At 40.6% G+C, this 13,910-nt stretch overlaps 1 protein-coding gene across 2 annotated transcripts in view; it reads right to left on the bottom strand.

The window, feature by feature from the left end:
- The window catches only part of LOC137984887 (dermatan-sulfate epimerase-like protein), a 28,293-nt gene that overhangs the window by 1,331 nt on the left and 13,052 nt on the right, over nt 1–13,910 (bottom strand). Inside the window, exons 1-3 of one of the 2 annotated variants that reach the window (XM_068832220.1) lie at nt 11,828–11,948; nt 4,556–4,638; nt 1–2,948 (exon numbers count right to left, since the gene is read on the bottom strand). The exon at nt 1–2,948 is cut by the window's left edge and continues 1,331 nt beyond it. In XM_068832220.1, coding sequence (XP_068688321.1) covers nt 580–2,931 — 2,352 coding nt within the window. In that variant the 5' untranslated portion in view covers nt 2,932–2,948; nt 4,556–4,638; nt 11,828–11,948 and the 3' untranslated portion in view covers nt 1–579. Of the gene's footprint in view, nt 2,949–4,555; nt 4,639–11,827; nt 11,949–13,910 lie in introns of those variants that run through there. The other variant, XM_068832218.1, reaches the window with a different exon arrangement.

The following is a 13,910-nucleotide window of genomic DNA, read 5'->3' on the forward strand; positions in this document are numbered from 1 at the left end:
TAGGCCACATGTATCTTATGCTATTAAACTGGCTTAGGCATCATCCCAGTGGTCGATTTGGAAAAGAAATGTTGAAGCCCAAACGGTGATTTGTTCAGTTAAACATCATCTTACCTTGAAGCGGAGCCAGAAGAGAAATCCAGTTCTCCTTGTTTTTCCTCTTCTGTCTTCCGTTTCTTTGATGACATATCCAGAAACCAGAAACTTCGAAAACAACGAACACTTCGTAAAAAGCGCACGCTTACAGGAAGATAACATTGTTGAATACTACGCGTTTTCAGTCAGCCTCACGGTGATTATAAAGTCAACTCATTTTAAAAGGTGAAAGAGTTTGTGTTAATAAACTATGGGTTTGTTTCTTAATTCACGAGGTTTTCATTTGATGTATTTTTACTTTTTAATGCTTTGGTTTTGTATCAAAGGAGGCGGGGCTAAGACTTGCAGTAGCCGGGGGAAATCTCCGACCCCGGCCCTTAGTGACATTCCTGCCGAGTTTCGTAAAAGCGATTCAATCCTTCACGCAACAAGATATCTTGACAACGTCATTTATTTGGCCCAGGAGTCTTTATTGCCTTACGATTATTGATATAGTTTTCTTATCCACCATGTTATAAATAACCATGTTATTATCAATCCACCCACGAAATACACGCGCACTCGCTGGTTGCAGATAAACAAACGTCGGTGTGATCGTTGGCGACAGAGACAGGTAACCAATCCAATAATCAAGGCAAAGAGGCCAATATAAATCTCTGGCAAATAAACTTCATGAGCACGTTCCTCGGAGATGCGTAGAACTTGATCTACTCTTCCAAACACAATCGTTTGCTTTGTATTTTTTATTACAAGCTTTGCGATTCCATCACCTCCAAGAAACTCACAAAGCTTTTTAAAGTTTGTAGCGATAGATACCTGGTGTTGAAGGCCATTTATGTTTAAATGCGCATGTACTCCGGTTTCTTCTCCTTCAAGATGAAGTTTTGTTACACTATTTCCGGGTGAAACAAACAAATACCCTAATCTGGTTTGCTTTGGATTTAAAATTGTCGTTATGTTGAGGAAATGAGTCTCTCGTATCCCAGCCTCTGAAGGATACTTTGTACTTTGTGATTGGACTTCGCTGTATTCCTGATGACCGTTGAATGAGAGGACGTGGTAAGGGTGGCCTTCTAGCATGATGGAAGCCAACGTTTCTCCATACTTGTCTTTTTTCAAGACGAAAGGATTGTATCTGTTATGGAAAAACGCACTCACGTAACGAGTTGAGCTTTCTGCAATGGTCTCAATATGGTCAACAACCAGAAGAACCCCTGGGTTTAACAATACAACAGCACGGTAAACACTTTTCAGACCCAAAGAAGATCTGTACCACCCCGAATACTCTCCACTTGCAAAAACAACTTCATCTTTCTCCGAAGCAGCGGTAAGTTCAGCATCAGCAAACCACGTGGACTCGTTTTTGTAAACCATCCACTGCTTACAGTCTCCAATTTGTCCTTCATGAGATTCGGAACAACTGGGAATCGTTGCTGGGCCAAATAGAAGCGCATTATTTAGCCATGTGTATTTCGGGCCGTAGAGTGCCTCAGTGATGAAAGGGACACCATGGGGCGCAAATACAAAGGATCCTTGGTCTGGATGCTCGTGGCCTGGGTTGAAATTACGCCACCCTTCAATCCACGTCAGAGGTTTGTGTCTGAAAATGTTGTTCATCGCTCTTCCGTGCAATACGCTCGTCTTAAACGATAGAAATGTATGCTTTCCTCCGTCCTTATCTAACGCTCCGCCTCCGTATGTCACGACTCCCCAGTCCTTGAAAACATGAAGCTGCGGAGTTGTTGCATTCGGAGGTTCGGTTTCTGGAATACTTGCGTTGTAGAAGATGAACTCGGTATGGAGCGTGCAATAGCGATGGGAAGCAGGCAATTTAGCGATCTTTAATCGCATTCTTCGGATTCGACCTGCAAGCCAGTTTCCGTAGCCGTTTCTCATGACGTAATTATCCAAGAAAACGAGCTGGCTCTCGGGTCCGTAGAACCAATTGGAGTTTGAATCTGCAATGCCAACAGTCTCGGTGAATCCTGGAAGAATCGTACGATACATGAACCAGAAGTGTTCTGCCAACCAGTTGTTGTTCGTCAAGTCAATTCCAAGGTGTCGGTTAGCCAGGAAAATATACTGAGTCAGAGACCTTGAAGTGTAAGAACCATACGCTACTCCTTCTTCCATAGAACCATCCTTGACAAGATTAAGAAGAAACATGGTACGATGAAGCATACGATGTGCTCGTGCTTTCCAAATCTTTGCTTCTTCGAATTCTTGCTCAACGACCAATGCTCCTATTAACAAGGCTACATAATTAGTAGCAACGTGATTTTGGATGTACTGTGAACCCCAGGAAAGCTTAAAGGACCTTTCGTAAAGCTCCTTGGTGACATTTGCAATCTTCGTGAAAGTTTTCTCTTTCAAACCAACATCGAGGTGTTCGTAAAGAAAATCATAGGCCGTTACTACGCCAACCAAGCTATGTGCCACAGGTACGTCGTCCACCATGTTCGCCCTAACACGCCAGTTTGGTAAGGAGACGAAGTTGTCAAAAAATTGCAAAGCAATATTTCTAGCTTTAATGTCAGTGTGGTTCAACACACAGTACATAGCTAAAGCTCCAAAGTTATTCCCATGGTCTTCGTTCCATCTACTAGAAAATTTAAACCAGTCTCTTGGTGGCAGATATCTTAAAGGCTGTGCTTTTATATACTCAGCAGCTTCTGCTATGCCAGCGAAAATCTCCCGATGAGTTGTCTTTGCCTGCTGTCGCAAGCGATTGACTTCATTCGGCGAAAAATAGAGGTTAGGGTGGACTGCTCGTTCTCGTGATATTTGAACGAAGTTGAACAGAAGGATCAGTATAATCCAATTAACTAAGAACATCTTTTGGAAGGCTTTTTCTGCGAAGTGAAAGAACTATAATTAACATAAATACACGTACATACATATTTTATTTACAATGATCCAGGCCGGTGTGCTTTGGATAAGTAAATTACAAGTCCGAGATTTATTTATTTTTTTATTTGTTTACTTATTTATTTTATAAGGTATGAATGTTGTTTAAATTTTTGTATAAATGCATTTATGCTATACAAGTTAAGGTAGTTAAACTAAAATAAACCTAAACTATGAACTAACAATATCTATGATAATACAGCTATTACGAGTGAGATAGTTAATCTGTAAATCGTTAAACTGATTCATTTGCTACGTAGTAATCCAGAAGTGAAAGTTTCATTGTATCAGTACTTTTCATCCTTATTTTGCTACTGATACAATGAATCTTTCACTTTCTTCTTAATCTTTAAAGATCTAAGTGGAAAAGGATTTCCTTTTGGATAACTTATCATTTGGACTTTTTCTCAGTTTTTGTTTAACTTTCCTTTTAAATACATTTTTTGAGAGGTTTCTTCAGGATTAAGGAATTTTGTTCCATATTTTTGCTCCGATTCTAGAAAAAGAATTTGCTTGGATGGACAGTCTCAAACGCTTTATGTAGAGATCGTTAGACTCGCACGAGGTGTTATGGTAGCTTATGGTAATGAATTCTAGTGATGCATACTCAGACTTTTACTCAAAAATTCAATGGTGACAAACGATGTGAGAATTGGCGATCTCAGTATATGATCTTGACAAAGCTATAAAACGTGAGTATAACAAGCTACCTACGCATGCGTAGAAGAAGAATCCGGGAAGTGAAGTGGAGTGAAGTTATAAGTTCCTCTCCCCTCGGGGCTTTTCAGGACAAATGTACCAGTCAAATCGAAGCTTCAACATTCTCCCGGCCAAAACCCCGGGCATTTCACGCCTCTTCCTGCCCAGGGGGAGGGAATTTGATCATCTTAGTCTTCACCAATCATAGGGGATGGGGAATTTGATCGCTAGCGTCGATTTTATGTTACGTGTTCACGTGGGTTGATAAATACTTTGATGGTTCAAAATTCGTGGCGGATTGGTTGAAAACCAAAGGGGTACACAAGCTTTGTTCCGTACTTGAAGGTATTAAAGACTATTTGAATATATAAATATATTGAATTTTACTTCCAAAACAGACAATAATTCAATACAATACCGACGTCGCCTGTTACGATTTATAGGGGTCAATTGCTTTGACTGACCCGGTGTATTTATGAATATTTTAATACATTTGCGACGATTGATATGTAGGAGTGTATAAATAATGGAATGAATGTATGGAATGTATTTAAGTGTAGTTGCATGAAGCGCCGTAAAGCCTATGCATTCAGTTTATAAAAATGATTTTGGCCGCTGCTCGTGAAATAATAGTGAATTCATCGACGATGTTTGACTTGATTTGTTTATATGAAATATGCCCAGAATCTTTTGGATGCGAAGCATTTGCTATATTTTGTTCAACAACTGAAGGCGTCTGAGCCTACTTTCTTTCATCCATGCGCCAGTGAATAAATGCTTTCTCTTTGTACTATAAGAGTAAGTCTTGTTCACAAGAATTTGTGCAATTTTTTGAGTATATGCAAATTTGTACCTTTACTGTAAATCCAATTGATTTGGTTTTTGAAGTTCTCTCGCCTTCCGGACAGCCGTACGTCTTGTAGCCTAATTTTGATCCTATATAGTATATTGTAAAATTCATTAATAATTTATAAGAGTTATGACCAATTAATAGGCAGTATTTGAGTCACATTTGCACCTCTGTAAACCCCAATACAAATCAACTGTCTGAAAGCACGGGGAGGGATTGAATAGGTAGCAGGGAAAGGCTAAGGTTTGATAAGTTATTAATCAATTGTATTAACTCTTAATACAGACTCCTACTCAGCTAATTAGTATTCGTTAACGTTTGATACAGATCTTTATTAATTAAAATGCAAAACGCAATGGAGATATTTTCATCATGAATTCAATTTGATTTCCCTGTTTTCAGCTGCGCTTTTTTGTTCACTCTTGTGTTCTGCCAGGCAGTAAAAGCGTTCACCGCCCATTTTGTATTGGATTTTTTTTTTTTGGTACCGTCTCAGTTCTTCCTTCTCAGTTTTCGGAGAACGAAACCGCCCTGTCGCCATACATAATAGGGAGCTTGTGCAACAGGACGGCTGGAAGACTCAGGACCCCAGAATAACCAAAAGATTTCGCGCGAGACTGTGCATTCCCAATCTTACGCGACCTTTTTTCGTCATTCTGCCGTCCTGAGTCTCTCTAGCCGTTCTGTTGCACAAGCTCCCTAATCACGCTTCATCAGTGACTGAAAATTATTCTTAGTTTCATTGTTGTCCGATGAACTCTCTCCTCTGGGACTTACTATATTTTGGCATGCATGTCTAATTACTGAATCACAAAACAATCCTTTCACTCAATATGTTGTTTCATTTCACAAGTACGATAAAATATTCGCGTCCGATCTGCGTGGGCATTTACAATGGCTACAATTTTGGCTAGCCATTGTAAACGCCCATACAGATCTCCCGCTCATATTTCATCTACTACTTAAAACTCTAATCTTCGGAGTTTTAAACCATATTTACAGAAGGGGGTCACATGTGTGTTCATTTTCATTAACTCCAGTACCTTTTTCACTGAAGAGCGTCAGAACTTTATTTACAGAGCAGAACTTAACAGAACAGGAGTTACGTATCCTTTGTGTACAGTAATAAGTACGTAAAAAACAGTCATCGTATGTTGCAGCAATGTCCATCATCAATTGGGTTTCCTCCTGTACTGAAGTACAGTAACCTACATTTCTAAAAAAAATTATTTTCACGGAAAAACCGGAACATCAGCTATCACATTGCCATGAAATATCGTTCCAATCGGCTCTGTGTACTTCTCCTTTGAATAGACCTCTTTAGCTTGTACGTTTTGTTTTCCCATTTCAGACCACGTGATGTTCTCAAGGGAATTTTCCTTTTGTTTTTTCATAAGTTATGTTTACATATTCACGTGCATAGGACAACATTTGAAAGAAAGTTTTCCCTAGAGTAACATCACGTGGTCTGAAATGGGAAAACAAAATGTACAAGCTAAAGAGGTCTATTGAAACTTCCCCTACTTTGTCGCCAAGGAGACTAAATTCATTAGCAACCTTAAACTCCCCTCTATGAATCAAAAAAGCAGAAAAAATAGACATACATACATACATACTTAATTGACCGTTCCCCATAGGGGCTTTTCAGGGTCAATGAAACACAATCAACGAAACAATAGAACACAACAACTACACTGTTAAGAATCCCAACTGGCCGGAGGCAAACCAGTTGGCTATTTACAAGTGCAGCTGGGAAGTTGAACCAGGGATACCGGGAACAAATGTGGTCAGAGCGGGTCTTGAACCCGGGATCTCCGAATCTCAAGGCAAGCGCCCTAACCACTCGGCCACACTGCCTCCACTTGATATGTGTGCAAATTTTCCAAGATGCTGCTCGGTGTCCGCTATAACGAGAGATGATGAGGCATTTGAACAGCTTTTTGGCCCGGGGAGGGGGAAGGGGGGATTTGAAGAAACGTTTTCTGGAAATTCTCAAAAAACACTGATGTGAATAAATCTTTCTCTGCATTTTATAATAAATTAAATAATCTTCTGAACAGGGACGCACCGTTAAGGGCCCACAGACGGATTTTTCGCACGTTGCTAAGAAAGTGAAATGTTACTTCCGGTAACTGACGTCATCATATCATGAGCTGACAAGAAAACCCACTCACAAGCAAAGGTCACCCCACAAACTGTTGTTTCCATCGAAGGTTTTTTCTCGCCCTTCCTCGCGCTCGTTATCTGATCAACTGCGCATGCGTAAACGAACTGACTTCCGGTTTGAGAAAAAAGCTAAATTTCCGGCGGTTTGAAATTGAATTTTTTTTTTTTTTTACATGGCACGTTTCACCCCCAAAAACAGAATATAGCTAAGCATTGATTTTTTAAAATCATCTTTTTTGAAAAAGTTATGGGTATTTCAGTATCGTTTATGTCTTTAAAAAGAACATTTTTCAAAATAAAAAGAAAACCATGCTTGGATGGATGCAAAAACGAATACAAATTCTCAAACCATCGATTAAATACCCAAATTGCGTTGCACGGAGACAAATTTAGAGTTTTCTTTTATTGGTCACGTGACCATGGACGTGGTATGATGACGTCATGTTTAGGGTCATTGGCTTGCAAAAGTTGGAAACTGACCAAAATAATGCCAAACTCTTTCAAATTACTTAACCATTACATCCTTAGCAACGCACCCCAAAAAATACGTCAGTGGGCCCTTAAAGCCAGTCCCAAAGCGTATGATTAAGCGATTATCAAAACCTTGGATAACTAAGGGAATTAGGAAATGAAGTAAAATCAAAAATCAACTTTTTACTTCGGGTGACACTGATGCCTACAAGACCAATCGTAATAAAGTTTTGATGCTCACACGAATAAGCAAAAAAATGTATTTTCACAAATATTTTGAAGAAAATGTGAAAAATACTAAAAAAGTATGGGAGGGCATCAATAGTCTTTTAGGTCGAAAGAATAAAGCTCACAAAGTTATAACCTCTTTAAAATGTCCACGAACCAAGCAAGTATCTTATAATTCCTCCGAGTTTCCTGATATATTGAATACGTTTTTCTCTTCAGTTGGATACAACTTGGCGTCTAAAATGTCATATCCATTTAAACAATTTTCTGAATATCTGCCTCAGGTAAATTCCCCTGGTTCTTTCTTTTTCAACCCCGTCTCTTCTTCTGAAATTGAACTGGAAATAGTGACTATTCCTCAAAATAAAGCACATGGACTGTATTCCTTTCCCACTCATATCTTAAGATCAGCTAAACACATTATTAGCCAACCTTTGTCTGTACTTCTGAATAAATCACTCGAATACGGAATTTATCCAACCAAGTTGAACCTTGCTAAAGTAATTCCGATTTACAAAAACGATGTTCCAGCTGATCCTTGTAATTATAGGCCTATATCACTTCTCTCTGTTATTCAACCGTATCTTTGAAAAAATTATGTATTATCGCCTTAAATCATTCCTCGAGAAAAAGAATATATTTAATGATTCACAATATGGTTTCCGTGAAAAGCGTTCCACTGAGCATGCTATCCTAGATATAATTAATCAAATTGAAAATAACATGGACAATAAGATGTATTCATGCGGCATATTTATTGATTTAAAGAAAGCTTGTGACACGGTAGATCATTTAATATTATTGCAAAAATTGGACCACTATGGTGTACGCGGGGTAACAAATAATTGGTTTGCCTCTTACCTGCTTGGTCGGCAACAAACAACTCAAATTGGGGCCAAAAACATATCAAAAAAGGAAGTAATATTATCAGCAGTCCCACAGGGATCGGTGCTAGGACCGTTGCTTTTCCTCGTCTACACAAATGATATATCTAACAGTTCTGATCAGCTTAAATTTTATTTATGTGCAGACGATACTAACCTCTTGTATGCTGATAAAAACCTTAGGGAGCTAGAGAATAAAGTTACAGAACTTTTTAAGATCTATGACTGGTTAGTTGCTAATAAGTTGTCATTGAATGTAAAAAAATCTAACTTTGTTATATTTCGACCAAGACAAAAGATCTTAAAGGTGTTTGACCATCACACTAACAGCTATATCTCTTTGGAGCGTAAGAAGTTCATCAAATACTTAGGCGTGCTTATCATTGAAAATCTTTCATGGAGTTACCACATTGCATTACTTTTTTCATGTTTATATATGTTATACTGTACAGGTTTTAAGCTGTTCTCCACTGCACTAACTGTATTCTAAAATATATTTTTATGTGAATGTGTAGTTATGTATTTGTAACTATTTTATCTGGAATATATTTGTAAGCAATGCTCGCCTCGACTAGCTATTGCTAACTGCGAGCATTGCATAGCTTTTTTTTGTTTTATGCAAAATAAATAATAAAAACTGAAAACTAATAAAAAATGAAACTGAAAACTAAAATGCCCGGTGGAGAGGGGGGAGAAAGTTGAAACTTCGATTTGACTGGTACATAATTTACAATGCCGTTTTGGTGGGGGACTTTGGCCAGACTGCTTGTTTCGCAGTTTACAATCTATTTAGAAAGTGAAAAATGGAAAAACTCCGGCGGTGTCTGGCAAATTTCGTTGGACAAAGAGAGCTCCTATTTGACAACGTTTCTATATCTTTGCTCAATCACCATTCTCCAGTCTACGCATTTCGAGAGATTCAAATTTTCGCGCAGTTTTTGCCCAGGAAGCATTTCACCGAACCCTCAGCGATGCGTTTGCAGACATTGATGACTATATAAGAACACGACACGCGTCTCTAAAAGAACGACGTGACAAAACCGGTCACGTTGCAAGTTGATACGTCAAAGAGTGTGCTTTGTGCCGCAGAATATCTTTTCGGGAAAACTGTCAGGAAACAGATCAGAAGCCAATTGAGGCTGTATTTCCCAAACTACTATCACAGGTGTGAGAAATAGAAATGCGCCAGAGAACTGGACACTGTATGCGACGTCAGAAAAGAACCATATGCTTTCGAAGAGAAGTTGTAAAAGCTAAAAAGTTAAGTTGTGGAAATACACGTGGAATAATTCAACATTTCTGATTTCCTGTGTAACATTTTGGGGGCCTGTCCGGGAGAAACTGTGGAAGAAACTGGATGATTGATCACTGTGTACGAGGACTTGAGTGTATCGCCGCCATTACACCTTAATTTTGTGTTTCCATGGACAACGTTTTGTCGAGCAGGATGCAACGGGTTCCTCTAGTAGCGTAGCCTAAGGGAACATTTGGTGTGGACAGCTGGTCATAAGATAGTAGGGTGTGGATTCGAGGCCAGGGAAGATAGGAACGCTGTTTTATTGGATTTTATACATGCGGGTTTATGATCGTGTTGTTTATATGTAAAAGCAAAATGGCGGAGGAGAAACTGATTCTCCTGGCTCGCAAAATTTTGTCGTTGGACTTGAGTAGGTTCAGTGTGAATTTGCTCTTCATGGTAAAGTTGAAAAGTCGGCAGTAGAAGGCAAGAGGAAATTAAGTGTTATTCGGGCCATAAGACGAAAAATTGAGGATTCAGTTGAGGATTTGTCCGACGATGATCAAATTGAGTATGTAGATGGGCTGATCGCACATTTGGGCCCACCGCCACTTGAGGGAATGGAAGAATTAGAAAGCATAGGCGACCTAAAGAAACTCAAGGAAGAACTGGGTACATTAGAGTATAAGCATCAACAAACCGTGGAAAAACTGGCCAAAATGCAGAAAGAAGGGATTACTGATCCTGTTAAAGTGGTTGAGCAAAGCATATTCCGCAGGAATTTTAAAATACAAGGAGTGGTGGGCGACCCTGGTCAGAAGGATACGCTTGGTTATCAAGCTCTAATATCCCAAATATAATCAGGGCTTGCCAAGGGATACTCGGATAAGGAATTAGTTAGTGCCGTAGTCCGTTCTATACAGCCAGGGCTGCAACTAAGAAGCTATCTAGAAAACATGACTGACCTAACCCTTCCCAGGCTGCGTAAGATTCTTCGCTTCCAGTTTCATTAGAAAAATGCCACAGAACTTTACCAGCTTCTAACAAACATTGCACAGCTGCCCAATGAAGACCCTCAGTCAGTTTTGATGAGAGCACTCACAATTAGACAGAAGATAATTAGTGCTTCAAAATAGTCTGATAGTGGGGTTAAGTATGATGCTTCCTCAGTGCAAAGTTTGTTCCTGCATGCCTTGGCAACTGGTCTCGCTGATGAAACCATACAAAAATAAGACCTCTTACTTAAGACCCTTCCGGAAGTAGCAGGTAACCAGAAAGCAGGAACTATGATACCTAGTCATCATATCGGGAGTGAGTGACAGCTGGAACAAGACGACCTGGTTGCCAAGACTGTAGAAGGAAGGGGGAAGGCGACCGATGCCTACATTGCTACCTCTGTGGTGGCTTGAACCATATTTCACGCTACTGTCAGACCAGGCTCAAGTTATCCAGGAAACGCAGCCAGGCTACCCCCGCGGGACAGGGAGTAGCCTTGCCAGAGAAAGAAAAGTCTCACCATTGTAGTTGTTGCCTGGAGCTCTATTGCCACACACAGTGACTACAATGTTCAGGGTGCCAGTCTGTTTGGTATTGTTCGGTGCGTTGCCAGAAGGCTCATTGGCCAAAGCATAAAGTGTTATGCAAAGCAATCAAGGAACTCTCTGAGAGGGAATCATTTAAATAAAAGGGGTTAGGAGATGCCCAAGACAGAGGTGTGTATGCAAGTCACATCACTCCCAGGCAACAGAAGCGCATAGTTAAGCTGGTGGAAAGAAAGTGTTTGGTAGATTGCTACCTGGATGACAAGGCAACAAAAGTTTTAATGGACACAGGAGTATAAGTTTCAATTGCTTCAATAGACTTCCTGAAGATCCAACTACCAACAGTCAAAATAAGAGATATTGAACACTTACCTGGTACAGATGGGTCCATAAGTTTGCAAGCAGCAAATTGGACAAATATCCCTTACTGTGGATGGGTGGAGATTGGTGTAAGGTTAACAAATGAAAATCAGACAGAAACAAGGGTTCCGGTCTTGGTGACAATGGGGCCGGAACATTGAGCAGCCCATCATTGGTTTTAATGTTATAGAATTAATGGTCAAGAATACTGAAGGCAAAGAAGATGATGCATTACTGGGAAGGATGTTAAGAAGCTTTAAAATGAGTAAAAGTGGTGACATATAAGCGTTGATAAGCCTAATACGTACTCCCAATTCTGATGAACTTTGTCTAGTTAAATCTACAAAGAAGCCACACACTGTCCCCGCAGGGGAGAATGTTCACTTACCCTTTCGTGATAATACTGGACCAATCTACCGTAAGACCCCTGTCATTTTTGAGATAGATGAGTGGACAGCCTCGCCTGCAGGATTGGCAGTCTACGAATCCCTTACCACTGTGAAGGAGAGTGATGTAACCATCTCATCAGTCGCATTGACCAACAACACAAACCACGACATCACCTTGCCTGGAAGAGCTGTCCTGGGGCGCCTCCAACTTGTCTGGTCAGTTACTCCTGTTGAAGTCAGGTTTAAGGATTCTGAGACACCGACCCCATGCAAGGGACCGCCCTCTGAACACGATACACCGGCTGAGCGGATTGAAAGTTACTTGCCCTTGTTACCTGAAGTTTATTTGAGTGGACTGACGGTAAGAAAAAGGAGCAGGCAAGACAGTTGTTGACAGCGGATGCATTCGCAACCAGCGATGATGACGTTGGCTGCATTCCTGAATTGGAGATGGATATTAGATTGACTAGTGACCAGCCAGCGCGGACGAATTACATTCCCATAACCCGTCAACTCTACCCAGAAGTTAAAGGTTACGTTGAAGATTTGCTGAACCGAGTTTTCATCCGGAAGTCCAAATCAACATTCTCAAGTAGTGTTGTCTGTGTTGGCAAGAAAGATGGCGGAATGAGGTTATGTATAGACTACAGAGAATTAAATTAGAAAACAGTGCCAGACCGGCATCCTATTCTTCGGACCCAGGAAGCTTTGGACAGTCTAAGGGGCAAGTCGTGGTTTAGTTTTCAGGATCAGGAAAAAGCCTTTCATCAGGGGTTCATCGGCGAGAAAAGTCAACCGTTAACTGCGTTTATTACATCTTGGGGGTTATACGAATGGGTGCGGATACCATTCGGACTCATGAATACGCCCGCAAGTTTTCAAAGATTTATGGAGAGCTGTCTTGGCGAGCTACGTGCATGTCGAGATGTGTATCCCCTACTTAGATGATGTAATCGTATTCTCAGAAACTTTTTCGAGACATATTGAACATCTGTGTAAAGTTCTTCGTCGGTTGAAGAGTTATGGTGTGAAGCTTAAGCCTGGAAAGAGTGAATTGTTCAAACGGGAAGTGTCTTTCTTTGGAAGAGTTATTTCTCAAGACGGGTACCGAATAGATCTCAAAGCTACGAATACAGTAACTGCAATGAGGATTTTAAAACCGGGGACCGTTGGAGAAGTAAGAAGACTCATGGGTCTACTTGGTGTATACCGCCGTCATATCAAAAACTTTGCACAAATAGCAAAACCCTTTTATGATCTCCTCAATCAGGACCTACTGGGGAAAAAGAACGCTACCTCAACCAGACAGAGCCCAGGGCTGCGTAGTGGACAGTTACATCTTCGTCACCAGTGGAGTGGGAACCAAGGAACCAGTCTGCATTGGCTACCCTAATAGATAAAATAACTTCACCTCCTCTACTGGCATACCCTGATTATAATGAGCCATTCATTTTACACACCGATGCATCACAGGATGGCTTGGGAGCGGTCTTGTATCAGAAGCAGAACGGCTCTACCCGAGTAATTGCATATGCATCTAGACTCTGACCCCGTCTGATCGCAACTACCACATGCACTCTGGCAAGTTGGAATTCTTATCATTGAAATGGGCAGTGACAAAACAGTTCAGGGACCTCTATTACGCTCCTGAATTTATAGTATAGACCGACAACAATCCCTTGACTTATGTGTTAACATCCGCTAAGTTACATTGCAACAGGATTGCGGTGGGTGGGAGAGCTTGCAAACTTTAACTTTGAAATACGGTATCGACTAGGCAAGTTGAATGCTGATGCTGATAGCTTTTCCCGATTGCCCCGTGACTTCCACACCTACATGGACAGTTGTACTGAGAAGTTAACTCCCGAAAGCTTGCATGCAATCTCGGCAGTCCAGGACATTGTCAAATAATGGGGACTCAATTCTGCTGACAGCCCTGACTGATGGAGAAGAACTCCATCTTGTCGACGCCCTGTCACTAGCATCTTGCAATCAAGTAAGAGTGGTGGATTTAGTGAAAGCACAGAGAGAAGACCCTCACATTGGACGCGTCCTTGAATCAATCAAAGCAAACCACAAACC

Source organism: Montipora foliosa, chromosome 14 (assembly GCF_036669935.1).
Source record: "Montipora foliosa isolate CH-2021 chromosome 14, ASM3666993v2, whole genome shotgun sequence".
In the NCBI taxonomy this organism is placed as follows: Eukaryota; Metazoa; Cnidaria; class Anthozoa; order Scleractinia; family Acroporidae; genus Montipora; species Montipora foliosa.